Below are 15,773 nucleotides of genomic sequence, written 5' to 3'. Positions count from 1 at the left end.
ACGTTCCCAGCAAAACCTAGTGGCCTATTTGTTGGAGGACATGGTGAGCACAGTGAGAACACAGAATGGTCTCACGCCATAGGGTTCCCACGGATGGCTCTTTGACAATGCTGTTCCAATTACTACAGATTCCCTCACAGTAGCCACCTTATCTTGGGAAGCCTCCTGTCCTATTCTGGAATAGACGCCCGCAGCTGCAAGCCAGCGGTCTTTTTCTGTGCTTAGCCCAGACAGCCATAATGGCAGCCTGCTGCTCTCCGTGTTTCTCAGCCTTTTCTCCTTCTGGCTGGCAGACTGCAGTGCCAGGAGATGGACAGTCCAGGTGTTTTCCTTTGCCTTCTTAAGACTTAACTAACTGAATGATGATGGTAAAGGACCCAGAAAACCATGATATGTCCACCCCCAAAAAAGAATTTATTACCAGGTTTTTCATCCAGTTGTACCACTTTTATTCCTAAATGAGAAAGAATTTCAGATAATAATAAAGACAACTACCATTTACTACTACTTTAAATTACCATTCATTTTGCCAAACTTTATCTCATTAGGACTTCAATCAGTCTTGCTGGACAATGTTTTCTTCACTTTACAGATTCGAAAGCAGAAGCAAAGAAAAGTGAAATAACTTATATAAAGTTACCCAGAGGAAAATGGCAGAGAAAAGACTTATTGAAACGGGGTCTGTCTACACAGCCTGTGATCATTTCCCACCCCGCTGGGCAGCTGCCTTCAGATAATCACCGTGCCTCGAAGGAGCCCATGAGAACCCTGTGCCAACTCAGGTCACTGAGCTGAAGAGTTGTAGACACACAAGATGGGCCATCGGTGTTGGTAGAGGTTCACTTCGAAGTTGTGAGCAAATAAACACTGGCCCAACGTGACAAAACCGGGTGAAGGCAGAAGAGCTGCTGGACCTTCTCTCTAGGCCCGTATCTGTGAGTTAGGCGGTTAACTGTGCGGATGCGGTTTCTGCACACAGCGCTGTGCTCTTTCCACAGACAGCGACGTTAGGCAAAGCTCAGCACCGTGCTATTCATTATATAATAATAAGACATATCAAAAATTATTTTCAAAATACTACATGAACCCAGGAGGAAGGATTTAAGCATTAAATGGGGGTTTGCACCCAGAGATTTTGTGTTTTTCTAGTCCGCAGAGATATCCCCATAAGGTAAGCATGACAAGTATGAGCCTATTCGAAAGGTGACAATTCTAAGGCAGAGAAGTGTTATTACTGTCCATAGCTCTCTTGTAAATTATGTCTACTTTTAAAAAATAAACTTCTCTTTGTTCCAGGAGAAAAATTAAGTTTAGGGACCTTTTTCCTCCTCTATAAGCATAAGTTCTGAGCCCTTTCTGAGGAACGTGACACAAATTACTGTTCAGTCTCTCTGGCCACCGAAGCTCAAGGCCCCTCGGCCTCGTCCTCACTAATAGCCTCACACCGTTTAAATTCTCATTTAGCATTTTCATGGCTGTATCTGATGGGCAGGCGACACCGGCCACGGTAAAATGAAACTGGAAAATCACCTGAAGATCCACAAGTCTCCAGGGATGGGTACTACATCGTAAGTTAAGAGACATGGGTCCTTTACTCACTTACCTGATCTTGTGCAAAGTTCTTAGGCTCCCCTGCATCCTCTAATGGTGACAACTATAACTATACCCCCCGACTGGCAGCTTCCTCTCTCCTATGCCAACTACTGCTTACCTGGTAGTGAAACAGTTTCTGGAATTTTCATTCCTAAGTGAGAAAGAAGTTTTCAGTGACTTACAGTTTGCTCCGGGGAGTCCATTTTCCCAGCTCTTCCCTGACGAGCTTAAGTGATACACGTGCCAAAGCTCCCACTGCGGTGCGGTTTCTGACTCTTTATTTACAACTTTGGGTTGCGAGAACCCCCACCATGCAAACCTAGCTCGTCCGTATGCCAGAAGACTGTACTTTGTTAGTTGGTAAATTCTAGATGCGGAGTTCCTAGCCAAAGCTAAAAGTCAGCTTTCTGCTGAAGCTGAGCTTTCTACTGAGTAACTTCAGCTGTGGAACCTAGAAAGTGCTGGCTTGCATACCTCCGGGTTCCAGCACCCTTGCCTTCAGCCATGCCCCAAACAGGCTAACTTTCCTGCTCCAGGAACACACGTACACTAGAGAAGAAAGACACTTTTTCCTCTCTACTCTCTTCCCCAGCTAAATCTGAAGAATGATTAGTAGGCAGCTATAAGGCAAATGTTAATGAATAAGAGTCTCATGATAACATGTTCTTTAATGCCTAGGGGAATTCTTCTCATCTCACACTTGGGCCCAGAGAGTAAAAAGAAAGCCATCTTACCAGGCATTTGGGTGGCTTCACGGCTTGTCATACCTCAAGACAGAAATGAGTATTAGGGTTAATCAGTTTCCTTGCACTGTGAATGTTCTCTTGTCTACACCTCCCCCCTCTCCAACCCTAAAAAAAGGAAGAAGAAAACAGCCAACAACAAAAACACCTTTCAATGGCTCTTTGACAAAGCCCAGTGCTTGGCCTGCACTTTAAGAACTTCCAGGATCGGGGGCACCTGGGTGGCTCAGTGGTTAAGCCTCTGCCTTCGGCTCAGGTCATGATCCCAGAGTCCTGGGATCGAGCCCTACATCAGGCTCTCTGCTCAGCAGGGAGCCTGCTTCCTCCTCTCTCTCTGCCTGCCTCTCTGCCCACTTGTGATCTCTGTCTGTCAAATAAATAAAATCTTAAAAAAAAAAAAAAAAAGAACTTCCAGGATCTGGCCCCTCTCTCTCCAATCTTATCTTTGCAAGGCAGTCCCAATACAGCAGCTTTTAAATGAAACTGTACTGAGTGGGTATTGGGAAGGGCACGTATTGCATGGAGCACTGGGTGTGGTGCATTAACAATGAATCTTGGAACACTGAAAAATAAAATAAAATAAAAGAGTCTACTTGGTTTAGTTCTATTGTCATCATAATAATCAGCTCTCTGACGGGTCGGGCTTCTGAATCTTTCTGAGCTTCAATTCCTTATTTACGCAAAAGAAATACACTGTAGGTCTGGAGTAAGTGATGATTAAAGGAAATAAGTCGTACAAGTGCTTGGTACACTGCATGGACCATACTAAGTAAGCATGAATTAATGCAGTACCTCTGTTCTGACTTAACTCATTCCTCAAACTCTCCATGTCCAGGAATGTCCTGAGTCCTAGGAGTAAGCCCTTATGTCTCCTCCTAACCCTGCAGCTAGTCTTAGAGGATAAGGAAGAGGTACCTACCAGGTAAGACTGGGGACTCCTGGCTTTTCATTCCTAAAGATGAGAAAAGAAACTCTTCAGTGAAAAACGCAATCAACTTGAAAATTAATTTAACCTTGTATTGATATGGCTATTTACAGTGGAAAACGAAAAGCTTTGAGAGACGGCAGGGACCAGGGTAAAAGGGGAGAAATTTAATCCACCAGAGCTTGACTGACTTATGGTGAGAACAACTATGTCTAGCGACCCAGGCTCTCTCCTAGATTATGCAAAACAGCTCTTATTTTATTTTTTTAAGATTCAATCCAAAGACTCCCACCTACATTTGTCATATTCTTAAAAATAAAACTTCTTGATTACATAATATATTATAATTACAGATAATCTGGAAAAACCCAAGAAATAATTAAAAATTACTCATAATCGGGGCACCTGGGTGGCTCAGTGGGTTAAAGCCTCTGCCTTCGGCTCGGGTCGTGATCCCAGGGTCCTGGGATCGAGTCCCACATCAGGCTCTCTGCTCAGCAGGGAGCCTGCTCCCCCCACCCCCGTTCCCTCTGCCTGCCTCTCTGCCTACTTGTGATCTCTGTCTGTTGAATAAATAAATAAAATCTTAAAAAAAAAAAATTACTCGGATTAATCCCAGATCTCAGAGCTTCTCATCCTCAATATTTTGGGTATATCTCCTTTCAATTTCTTTGCTATATATATATATTCATACCATTTTTGTTTCCAGCCTTACTGAGATGTAATTGATAGCACTGTGTAAGTTAAAAGTGTACAGCATAATGATGCAACTTATATATGTTGTGAAATGATCACAGGTAACATCTAGCATCTCATACAGATATTTTAAAAAAGGAAAAAATGGCTTTTTTCCTTGTGGTAAGAACTCTCAAAACCTACTCTCTTAGAAACTTTCCGAAGCGCCACACCCCTGCGCTGCTCTACTCACCCTGCTACATGTTACATCTCCAATACTTGGGTCTCCTATAACCGAAGTTTGTATCTTTTGACATTCAAGATTTACTTATTTCAGAGAGAGAGAGAGCACATGAGTGAGCACAAGTGGGGGGAGGGCAGAAGGGGGGCAAGAAAGAGAGACAGAGAGACAGACAGATAAGCAGACTCCTACTAATAAAGCACAGAGCCTGATGCAGGGCTTGATCTCACCACCTTTACATCATGACCCGAGCTAAAATCAAGAGTCGGATGCCCAACCAATTGAGCCACCCAGGTGCTCCTCTTTTGAAATTTTAAAATAAACTGCTATTACAGTTCATATGCTTTTTTACACATTTTACTTGCCACTATATTATAAGCATCTTCTCATATTTTTCAAAAATATTATTTTTAGGGGCACCTGGGTGGCTCAGCATGGAGTCAGCTTCTCTTTCCTTTGCCCATCCCCCTGCTCACACGTGTGCATGAGCGCGCTCTCTTGAATGGATAAATAAATCTTTAAAAAAATATATGATTTTTAACTTGTTTAGTGTTTCATTATATGGATATTATTTAACAATATCCAACTGTTGGATACTAAGGTTATTCAGAAATTTTGGCCACCACACACTGTAACCATTTTGTACACAAATCTTTATTTCCTTAGTACAAATCTTAATGTGCTGTAACTAGGTTAAAAGGTATGGACCTTTTTAAGGCTAATAATACATACCATCAAACCGTCCTTCAGAAAAGTTCCAATTTATAATATTACCATTAATTTATGAGTGTCCCTGTCCCAGCACCCTTGAGGACATTTGAGTAATATCATAAAAAAAGATAAAAAACAAAAACTTGGGAATGAGCTGTACTTCAAAATACATGAAATAATCAGATAGATACAGCTAAAAGCACCTATTACTCAGATTGCTGGAAACAGAAATAAACACACAAAATCACTGTAATTTAGAAAAAAACAATGACACTTTGCAATGCCCCTGCCAACACCCTAGGTTACAAGAGTCTGTGAAGTCACACCTTCCTCTATGCTGTGACAGCGAACACAAAAACAGAAAATATGCTCTGTAGTATACGTGCTGCCACAAGGAGCGCAGGAAGCAGGCCCTTTAGAACCAGCTCCTCGTGTCATGTCTCTAAATGCTCTCTGGTCATCTTGGAGATAAATGGGAGCGTTAAGCAAGAGAGAAGGCAGCTGCGTCATCTTTATAAGGTCGACCTGTAACTCAGGACGGCTCTGATATACCAAACTAATAAGCTAACGTGGGTTCTGTCTTCCTCCCACTTTTCCCGACTGTGTTATGCTTACCTGTTTCCATCCCTGAGAGAGCTAGACTGCAAATGAAAACCCCCGGAGTTTACAAAAATATCTTACCAGTGTCTTCAATGTTCTGGTCTTTCTCACCTAAGTTATAAGAAGAAACTTATCCGTTTTAATGATAAAACAAAATAACTGAGAATTACTATAGTTACAGCAAACTATTCTCAGATACTAGAACCATAAAGAACCACTTGGTACACCCAATAAACTAGAGCTACTAAATTTAAGTGTCAGCCAGAATCTAAATGCACCACATTGGGCTGGAACCTTCCAGAGGCCCCCTTTGGCCCCTTTTCTGAAGAAAAATCATTACACAGACAAAGTCTCCTGGGGATCTCAATGAGGTAGAAAAACATCCGTCTTGAAGACTGAGCTGAAGTGCTGTGCAATGACCAGTAAAACTTGCGTCTGCAATGGGCCGGTAAGAGTGAGGCTATGCAAGTCCTCGGGCGCATGCGAAGCTTCACAAAATGCTTCACCTCGGGACAGGAAGTGTCTTCCAAATATCATACTTAAGGAAAACCCAGATGCTTTTCTCTCTTCAGTGAAGAAAAACTTACTAAAGCTACAGGCGCAGAACACATAATAAGGAACTTAAATGCAAAAAAGTGATTTGAGTCATATCAACGGAAGTGGAAACTTAGGGGGACGCATCCAATCGCCCAGACATCTTATTTAGCCAAATGATAACAAATATCAGCATATTTGACAGATGAAAATGAGTAGCTTTTCCCCTTTCATCTGGATGCGTGGTGCCACATAGGCTAACCTCAGTGATGAATACAGAGCTCTCCGTAAGAGGCCTGCAGGCCTGTCAAGAGCGACTAGCCCTTCGGGTCCTACCAACCTTACTCCCCAGAATGTTTCCATATTATTCATATCTCCGGAGACCCAACCTTCCATTTACAAAAAGCTAACTTTCCCCCAGAATAAATTCTTTTCTCCCCTTCTCTTATTTCTCAAGTTACACTCTCATATCTGCAAAGTACTCTTTCCTAAGCTAAGAAGTGAATTTGCTAAACAGGAAAGAGCTAGTAAATACTAAACATCCATGTAAGGACTATTTAAAAAAAAAAATTAGAGACCACTTACCCGGGTTGTAGAGATAGATGGGGAGATGATGTTCTGAAATACAGACATTTTTCATTACCTAGTACTATGCTCAGATGTAAATAAATGTCAGACTCAGTCTATTTTTAAATGCTCATTAATAAAAAAGATTTAAGTTGGCTTCCAAAAATATAGTAATATGAGAAATTTAAAATTTCAATCTCAAAAACAAATGGGTATGGATTTATTTTAATTACATGAAGAATTCACAGAAAAACTGGCCAGGAACACAGCTAGAAACAGACCTTTATTCCCAAATCTTTTAACAAGGATATCTTCAAAAGGATCCACCCAAAGCATGCATTAACCTAAAGCACTTTTTGGAACCTTTGGTTCAAATCTCTTGGGCTTATCTGATAATGCTCCTCCCTCCTAGAATTCCCCTTTATCCTCCCAAATCTTTCCCACGGTCCTCTAGGGAAGTTTGTTTTTGTTACCTCCTCCTATCCCCCGTGCCCAGGAAGGTGAGACAGACCCATTATCATTCCGTCCTCTGTCTCCCCCCTTCAGCTATCCACACTCAATTCCTTCCCTTTTTAGTCTCCCCAATGTTATTTCCTAAGATGTCAAAATACGGGAATATGAATCTGGCCCTGTGCACAGGAATCACGTAGGGGCTTTCAAAAGTCCTTCAGCGCCTACAAGGCCAGGCTAGGGTGAGAGTGGCGTGGTCCCTGCCCACCCAAGGAGAATGTAGTGTCTGCGAGAATCGCCACAGGCACGGCATGGGGTGGAGAGAGGGCAACAGAGGCCCGTGGGCCCTCCACCCGACAAGACGGTGGCCGCGGCACAGCTCAGCCCTGAGAAAATGATGGCTGTGGCACGACAACATGGTGGCGCGGCTCTGACCCACACCTGGGAGAAGTAACATTCCCCTTACAGAGGAAATATTTTAACAGCGTATCTTACCTGTGTTCTCCACACAATTTTCCGTTTTTAGTCCTGAAATATGAAGATAAAGCTTTATTAGTTAGACACACTCTGCCCTAGTAAAGATTTCAAATTGGTCTTAGAGCTACTGGTAACCTAATGTGTCAGCTTTAATCTATCAGATCCGTAATTTGGTGGGATACGAAATGAGGAACAACTACATTTTTGTGCTCACATTACAGCCATCAAAGAGCAGTATGATTTTTGATAAAACATCTAACATTTCTGGAATTCCGCTTCCTTATCTGCATCTTTTACTGGGAGTTTGCTCCAAATAACCTCCAAATGCCCATCCAAGGCCAACACTTTGATTCTATTCTATGATTAGTCCGCAAACGTTAGGAAAAAATTTGTCTGTCTGTTCAATCAATCTTCTCTTCAGATACTAAATGTCCTCAACAGAAAATCTATCCTTTCACTATGAAATTTTTTTTTTTAGACGAGAATGGGTGCGTGCGTGCACAAGAGCAGGGGACAAGGCAGAGAGAGAATCTTAAGCAGACTCCACGTCCATCCAGCACTGAGCACAACCAGCGCTCGATCTCATACCCTGAGATCCTGACCTGAGCCTGAATCAGGAGTCAGAAGCTTACCTGACTGAGCCACCGAGGTGCCCCTATGACAATTCCTATTCATTGGAGAAAAAGAATCGCAATCAGATCTTCAAGATCCTTGGATATAGAAAAAAAGATCCTTCACATTCACATAAAGAAACACATTGGTCTATCCCAGAACACTGATCTGTGGTCTGTTCCAGAACACTGATTTATATATTAAGGAAATCCACAGTTTTTGGAAAGCAAGAATACGGAATATGGCATCTACCACTATCTCTTTATAAGGCCCCAGACCCTCTTGCTAAGTCTAGGGCCTTATACAAAAAATCACCAGAGCTGCGGGATTCCTCTGAGGCATGACACACAGGGACAGCGCTGGCCTGCCCCGCAGCCAGGAAGGCAGGGACTCCCGTGGGAGGATGTTAAGATTTGGTGCCAGCATGGGCCACGAGGGCTTCCCAGGATGCTGAGAAGGCCTAGGGTTCTGTGGTCTCCTCTCCAGGTCTGGCTGACTCACTGATCCAATCTGGATATTCAGCTACCTGAAGATGAATCTCTCCATGTAAAATGGGGGAATCCCTAAGAGGTCTGTCTTCACTATGAGAGATGCGCTTTTCTGTAATCTGCTCTCAAATCCTGTTCCGTGTGTGGAGATTGAACCAAGAATCTCGGTGACTTGGTCCAGTTTCCACAGGTCCAGGAAATGGTACGGATCCGTTAGAATTTGGATGGTGCCCTGAGGCTAACCCCAGGTGTCTAGCTAAGCTAGAAATTAAAAAAAAAAAAAAAAAAAAGGCTAGAGACTAATACAAGATATTGCATTAGCAGGAGATCAAAGAGTGCAAGTTTCACTCAGAGGGCTAAGCTGAGGGTAAGGTAAAGGCAAGGGAAGGTGTGACTTAAGAAAACTATTGGTATAATAGAGAGATTCACCCAGGGGATGAGACACTGGGGGATTTTAAAGCCTTTACCTTTCATCTGTACCATAAATTAGAGTAGGTTTCTCAAAGTGTAGTCTTCTAATCACATACTTCAGAATCATGTGGGTGTTTACTGAAACTGCAAATTTCTGAGCCCTAGCCAGGACTACTGATAGAGAATTTCTAGGGGTGATGCCTTGTAATCTGCATTTTAAAAAGGATTCCAAGTGATTTTTTTAATGCATCAAATTTTTTAAAAAATATTTTATTTGGGATGCCTGGGTGGCTCAGTTGGTTAAGCAGCTGCCTTCGGCCCAGGTCATGATCCCAGCGTCCTGGGATTGAGTCCCGCATCCGGCTCCTTGCTCGGCGGGGAGCCTGCTTCTCCCTTTGCCTCTGCCTGCCATTCTGTCTGCCTGTGCTCGCTCTCTCTCCCTCTCTCTCTCTGACAAATAAATAAATAAAATCTTTAAAAAAATATATTTTATGTGTTTGCCAGAGAGAGAGAGAAGAGAGAGCGAGCGCACAAGCAGAGGGAGTGGCAGGGATAGGGAGAAGCAGACTCCCCTCTCAGCAAACAGCCTGATACAGGACTCGATCTCAGGACCTGGGATCCTGACCTAGGCTGAAGGCAGATGTTTAACCGACTAAGCCACCCAGGCATCGCTATGCACCACATTTTTGAGAGCCTTGTCACTAGTAGAGGATGGATCTCCTTTAATGTTTAACACAGATCCATTTCTTCAAGACTGCATTTCTCCTCCCTATTTGACTTTGGATTTAATTTTTCATTAGTGTTTCAGCAGCAGGAAGTAAACTATTTTGGGTTTCTAAAGAAGTAGCAGGGTTAAAATGGAGGACACTGATCCAAAAATAAACAGGAGAAGGCAGAAATATAATATATAAGGAAAGGAAGAAGAGAATATAAGCACAGATTTGGTAGGTATAAAAAACCAAGAAATACTATGACTAGCTTTAGGCCAATAAGCTTGAAATAGAAGACAAGTGCCTTGAAAAGCAGACTTTACCAAAAATAACTCAAGAGTAAGTAGAAAACTCGAATGACATTATAACCATGGAATAGCTTACATTTTTTCCACAAAAGAAATACCAAGATATTTCGATTTTTACAGAGTCCTAAAAAGAAGGTAGCTAGCTGCACAGAGAGCTCCGGAGATCTTCAAGTATAGAGCACAATACTGATCAGCTTACACATGCGAGGAACCTTCGGGAGGCCAGGAAAAGAACCCACAGGAAGAAGAGTCGGGTCTGTTCCCACCAGCATGCTGGAAAAGCTTCTAAGTTGTCATTTCAGCATCGAGCTCTACAGTAAGAAGACTCCGAAACAGTCCAGACAAGTCCTCTCAGGAGCTCCGGATCTGCTTCGGATCCTACGAAATTACAGATGTCTGTGACCAAGCTCGCAGCTGGTTGGAATTCCCAGCAACACGACTAAGGCGGGTTTGTTGCCCTCCGGGTTTCCGCACACAACCACTGCCTCCCTTCGCAGGGCCGCTATGGCCAGCCTGGCGCTGCAGGGAAGTCCGGACTCTCCGGCGTGCCGTCTTATCATGCAATGGGTTCTCTCTCAAGTCCCGCAGGATAAAACCCTGAAGGTTCCGTCACATGGAAATCTGACTTCCAGGTAAGAGTCAAACCAGGCTGCTTAAGCCTCAACCACTTTCACAAACAGGAGCCTATAGTTTCCAAACAGTGGCCAAAACTCACAGGGCTCCCAAGGGATATTTTAAAATTGTAGGATAGGGCACCTGGGTGGCTCAGTGGGTTAAGCCGCTGCCTTCGGCTCAGGTCATGATCCCAAGGTCCTGGGATCGAGCCCCACATTGGGCTCTCTGTTCAGCGGGGAGCCTGCTTCCCTTTCTCTCTCTCTCTCTCTCTCTACCTGCCTCTCCGTCTACTTGTGATCTCTCTCTGTCAAATAAAAAAAAAAAAATAGATAAAATAAAATTGTAGGACAAGCACAGATATACGTGGAACCTGTCAGACACAGCATGAACTACTAGCTTGAGGTATAATGCAGTTTCAGAGTTATACCATGCTACATTCTGTTTGATGACATCATGTATTTGCAAGGCTGGGTTTTCAGCAACTGTGATTAAAAAAGCAAATATAATTTTTTTTTTTAAAAGCAAATATATATGAAAATCAATGCGGATCAGCAAATAAGATGGTATGTAATCTGATCCAAAGTCTGAGAAGCTGTGCAGGGTCTAATAGGCACATACATATCCCATTAGCAAGTTATTGTGGCTAAGAATGAAATAATATATTTTTTAATTTTTGTGGATTACTTTCTCAAAGTTACTAAGATGTACATAATACTTACATGAACATAATACTTACTGAGTTTTTTGACTTCACTTTATAAATGGAACTTTCAGGTATTTCTTTTAGCCTATGGACATACTTAGGACACCACTAGGAACACCATGAATCAAGAAAATCTGAGAACCTCCTCATGAGACACCACAAAAGCTTACTTACTACTTTACCCAAACTACTAACTCAATGGGGGCCTTACCTACAAGACTTCACACCGGGAAAGACAGCAAATTCTCTAATAAAAGCCCACCCCAGGTGGGGCAAATTCTACGGAATGCCGTATTTGTCCACTGTAGTAGTAACTGGTCCATTGCCTTGGATGTTCTGGCGAGGAGCAGAACTTCAAATGTGATCCTGGCAGGGGTCCTCGCACCACTTTGGGACTGATTGAACTCTACGAGTGGCAACGCTAATGCTTTAAGGCTGTATGACCGGGCCACTGAGACACTGAGAACTGCACTACTGAAGAAAAAACCACGCGCAGTCCCTCTCTATGAAAACAAACACAGCAAACCCAGCTCATCAAGTCAGTCTTTATGCTATACACCTACCTGCTCCTGTGCACTGACTGCATCTCAGGAAAGGCATCTGGAGTCTGGCCCGACAAATCCAGCCTGTGTGGCCACGGTCTCTACTAAAGCTTCTGGCTCTATAAGCAAAGGATTGGGACTTCCAATAACAAATTCTGTCAGCCTCCCCAGTAAAGATGTCTGCAGGGCTGACCGGTCCGGCTGTCTTCCGCTATTTATAAGTCAACCTTCAACCATGCTAACCTCTCTTGGCTGAGTTCCTAAGCACCAAGGAATTAGGTGCTAAAAAATGAGTTGCACTGGGGGACTAGTACACTCGCCTCCTTTTTGTGTAGGTGTACTTGTTCTGACCTCAGTGGATGGACATTTATAGAAAACCTGCTTTTACTTTAGTAAATGAATATATATTCCATATAAGCCCAGCAAACAAAGAGATCATCTTGATTAGATCAAAACACCAGTATGTGAAACTGTGGGCTGACATCGAGCAGTTCTGTAGCTGGTCTCCTTTGCCAGAGAGGTCACTGTGGAACTCATCATTATGGAAAAAGGAGAGCCAATCTGGGTCATGCCCAAGAGGAAGCGACACTATGTAATGGGTTGGGATTACCGTAGGCAGCTTCTGACATGGTTCCCAATGACCCTGCCTCCTGGTATTCACACCCTTATATAATCCTCTCCTCTTGACAGTGGACTGCACTAGTGACTTGCTTCTAGCAAACGGAATACAGCACAGGTGATGAGATGTTACTTCCGTGATTAGGTTGCAAAAGACTGACTTACTGGCACTCTTTCTTGCTCTCTCTCTTCCTTGCTCTCTGCTGAAGCAAGCTCCCATGCTGTGAGATACTCTGTGGAGAGGCCCATGTAGCTGGGAATAAGGGAGGCCTCTGGTCAACGGCCATGAAGGAACCGAATCCTACACCAATCATGTGAGTGAGCTGGGAAGCAGATCTTTCCCAGTCAAGTCTTATATGCTGACTGTAGCCTCATGAGATGGCAAGATCCCAAAAGACTCAGCTACATTACACCCAGATTCCTGACCCAAGGTAACTGTGAAATAATAAATGTTGTTTTAAGCCACTAAATTCTGGAGTAATTTGTTATGCAGTGATAGATAACTAATGGAGGTGTGAGGGTCAGTTTTATTTATGTCAGATGTCTAGGTTACCGTCCTCTGTTACCCAAACACTAACCTAGCTGTCGCCCTGCAAGTATTCTGTAGGTGTGGTAAGAGTCTATAATCCGTTACCTCAGTCAGGGAGCTAGCCAAGACCATCAGGTGGGCCTGATTCAATCAACTGAAAGGCCTTCAGAGACTGAGGCTTCCCAGGAGAAGAAATTCTGCCTGGAGACAGCAGCTTCAGCTCGGCCCAAAGTTCCAGCCTGCCCTTCCTGGCAACCTGACCTACAGATTTCAGACTTGCCTTGTAGCCCCCACAACCACGTAAGCCAATTCCCTGCAGTTAGTGACTTAATACATACATTTCCTCTATATTTTCTACAGATTCTAATTCTCTGGGTGAATCCTGACGGATTCATAGGGATGAACAAGTCTGGCAGATGAAAGTCTGGAGGAAGCTGATGGTGAAGAGCTCTCATTTGCTATAAATACAGATCAACAGTCTGAACAGCCTTCCAAATTGCTCTAGGTGTTGACTCACACTGTGAATTTTCCTGGGGATGACTATGTCACGTCCTATCTGGCCTGTCTACGTGAGATCTTATTGATGTCCCAGTACCAGCCAATCTCAGACAGCAGCAACGAAACTTCACTGCTCCCAGAGAAAGCGAAAACAGACTGCTAGAACCAATGAAGATATTTATGTTTAATGAGCCCTCAAGAGTTAGACGTGGGTTTACAAAAACTAAATCTCTAAATCTTCTTTTCCCCTTTGACGGCTCAGCAGAGAGCTGGTTCAACAGGTGAGTAAGAGTAACAAAATCTACTAATACCAGCCACTGGAGTCCAGGGGCTCCTCCTTTCCAAAAGGGCCAAGTTTCCAGCCAGAGAATCTTGCCATTCCCTGCCATGACTGCTAATATGCAGAAATATTTACACGTGCGCAGCCTGGCCCCTCTCTATAGAAACAATGGCCAAAATGCCAGATGATCTATACCCAGCCTGCTCAGTAAAATGATGGGAGTTCAGAGTATGGTGTGTACACTCTACGACTTCATTCTCCAGTAACACCTTACATTGTGTCTGCACTATAAGGTCCAAGGAATCCCAAAGCTATGGCCTTCTACCAGGTATTATAATTCATCTACAGCCTTCCCAAGCCATGTACGTTTTCTAAATGGGGTCTTTTTTAAAAGTAGAGAACACAGCTTGAATATACCACTGACATTCCACCTTTAATCAAGCTTTCTAGAAAAGCAGTACAGCAGAAGGTTAACCTGCAGTAATTTCCCCATGAGGAAGGAGACAGGGTTTTGTTACCATTTACTCACAGTGCTCTCACATATTCCTGGATTAAGACCAAGATGAGTATTTTTGACCACCAGGAAACTGTATTATCTAATGGGACACTGGTTGTTTTCTCCAGTTCCTAGCCAAATGACCTGTTTTTTCAGGTAAAAATTTATTGTGGGTCTTTACAAAAATTAGGTATCTGGGAAATCATAAGCAAGTTAAAAACAATTAACACAGGACTGTGTTAGCACTAAATTTGGTGTAATTTTTTTATCCCCTTTAGAAACAACTTTTTTTAATACCCTTTAGAAACAACATCTAGAGTTATATTCAGTCACAATGGAACAAGGTTTTGATTATATCCTCTGGCTTGAATTTTTAAGTACTGGCTTAAGTTTTTAAGTTTTGAGTACTGAGAACAGTCTAGCTTTAACTACTTCCGTGTCTGCCCCTGAGATCCCAACAGCTGTCTCCAGATGGCAGCAGAGGACACTGGGTAGATTACAGTTTGGGATTAAATCAACGCAATGGCGTGCAGCTGTCTTTGTCAGGACTCCCCAAACAGTGCTTGTGAGTGGCCGCAAAGGTCGGACGTTCACTTGCTGGGACGGCCCCTGCGGATGCTGTGGCATACCACGGCCGCGTGCACGCTCCTTCCTCCCTCTCGGGAGCTCATGCTGCGCTTCCTCAGGCAGACCTAAACCCACTCATTCTCAATCAACCCGATGGCTCCACCCCTTTTGATCACCGTAATCCCACTCATGAACAACTCTGTGGGTTCCACTACCCCTTCTGTCCACCAACCAATGACCGATTTGGCCTCTATCTACCGCGGCCGGGGTTCCTGTATAACCAGCACCTCCACAATGGCATTTGGCTGAATCCATCAGCAGCACCAGAGCGGGAGGATTTTGCCAGCCCGGCTGCAACTGGCTTCCTGGCTGTGATGTGTTAGTTTAGTTGAACAGCTGCTGGGGTGGGTGGTGGGGTCCTGATTTGTACTGTTCCATGATTTCCATGGTAAAGCTCTCAGCCATGGCCAATTTCAAGCTGCTGTGCTGTGCGAGGAACTGGGACGAGACAGGTGCCCACAGTCAGCTTCCTTTAACTGGTATGAGTCAGCTCTAACTGGCTTAGGTTTGGGTCAGCTCCACTATATGGCTGGTGAGGGGAATGGGCACTTTTCCTCTTAATACTGATTTACTCGCTTCAGTCTTCATCTGTCCTCTCAACGTGAATAGTTAGTCTCATTTACTTGCAATTCAGGTCCGGACAGGGGCGAGGCAAATGAGGTGCCTATGAGTGGAAAATTTAAAAAGGCACTCACTCTTAGAATCATGCAAATTTGCAGATGGTACAAGTGTATGACCTAACAGTAAGGACCTTCCTTAAGTTTTGTGCCCCAGGCATCTCAGTGGCCACAATACTTCTGCCATTAAATCTTAAGGAGAC

At 43.6% G+C, this 15,773-nt stretch overlaps 1 protein-coding gene across 5 annotated transcripts in view; it reads right to left on the bottom strand.

Annotated features, from left to right (window-relative positions):
• ART3 (ADP-ribosyltransferase 3 (inactive)) overlaps positions 1-15,773 on the bottom strand; it is a 151,361-nt gene that overhangs the window by 3,661 nt on the left and 131,927 nt on the right. For 2 of the 5 annotated variants that reach the window (XM_047719561.1, XM_047719560.1), the window contains 7 exons: positions 7,535-7,567; positions 6,608-6,640; positions 5,570-5,599; positions 3,256-3,288; positions 2,328-2,360; positions 1,712-1,744; positions 422-454 (listed from right to left, as the gene is read on the bottom strand). In XM_047719561.1, coding sequence (XP_047575517.1) covers positions 422-454; positions 1,712-1,744; positions 2,328-2,360; positions 3,256-3,288; positions 5,570-5,599; positions 6,608-6,640; positions 7,535-7,567 — 228 coding nt within the window. The remainder of the gene's footprint in view (positions 1-421; positions 455-1,711; positions 1,745-2,327; positions 2,361-3,255; positions 3,289-5,569; positions 5,600-6,607; positions 6,641-7,534; positions 7,568-15,773) is intronic. The other 3 variants (XM_047719562.1, XM_047719563.1, XM_047719564.1) reach the window with 3 other exon arrangements.

This window comes from Lutra lutra, chromosome 2, assembly GCF_902655055.1.
Source record: "Lutra lutra chromosome 2, mLutLut1.2, whole genome shotgun sequence".
NCBI lineage: Eukaryota > Metazoa > Chordata > Mammalia > Carnivora > Mustelidae > Lutra > Lutra lutra.
The sequence above is the reverse complement of the archived record's forward strand: the minus strand, read 5'-3'. Positions and strand labels throughout refer to the sequence as shown.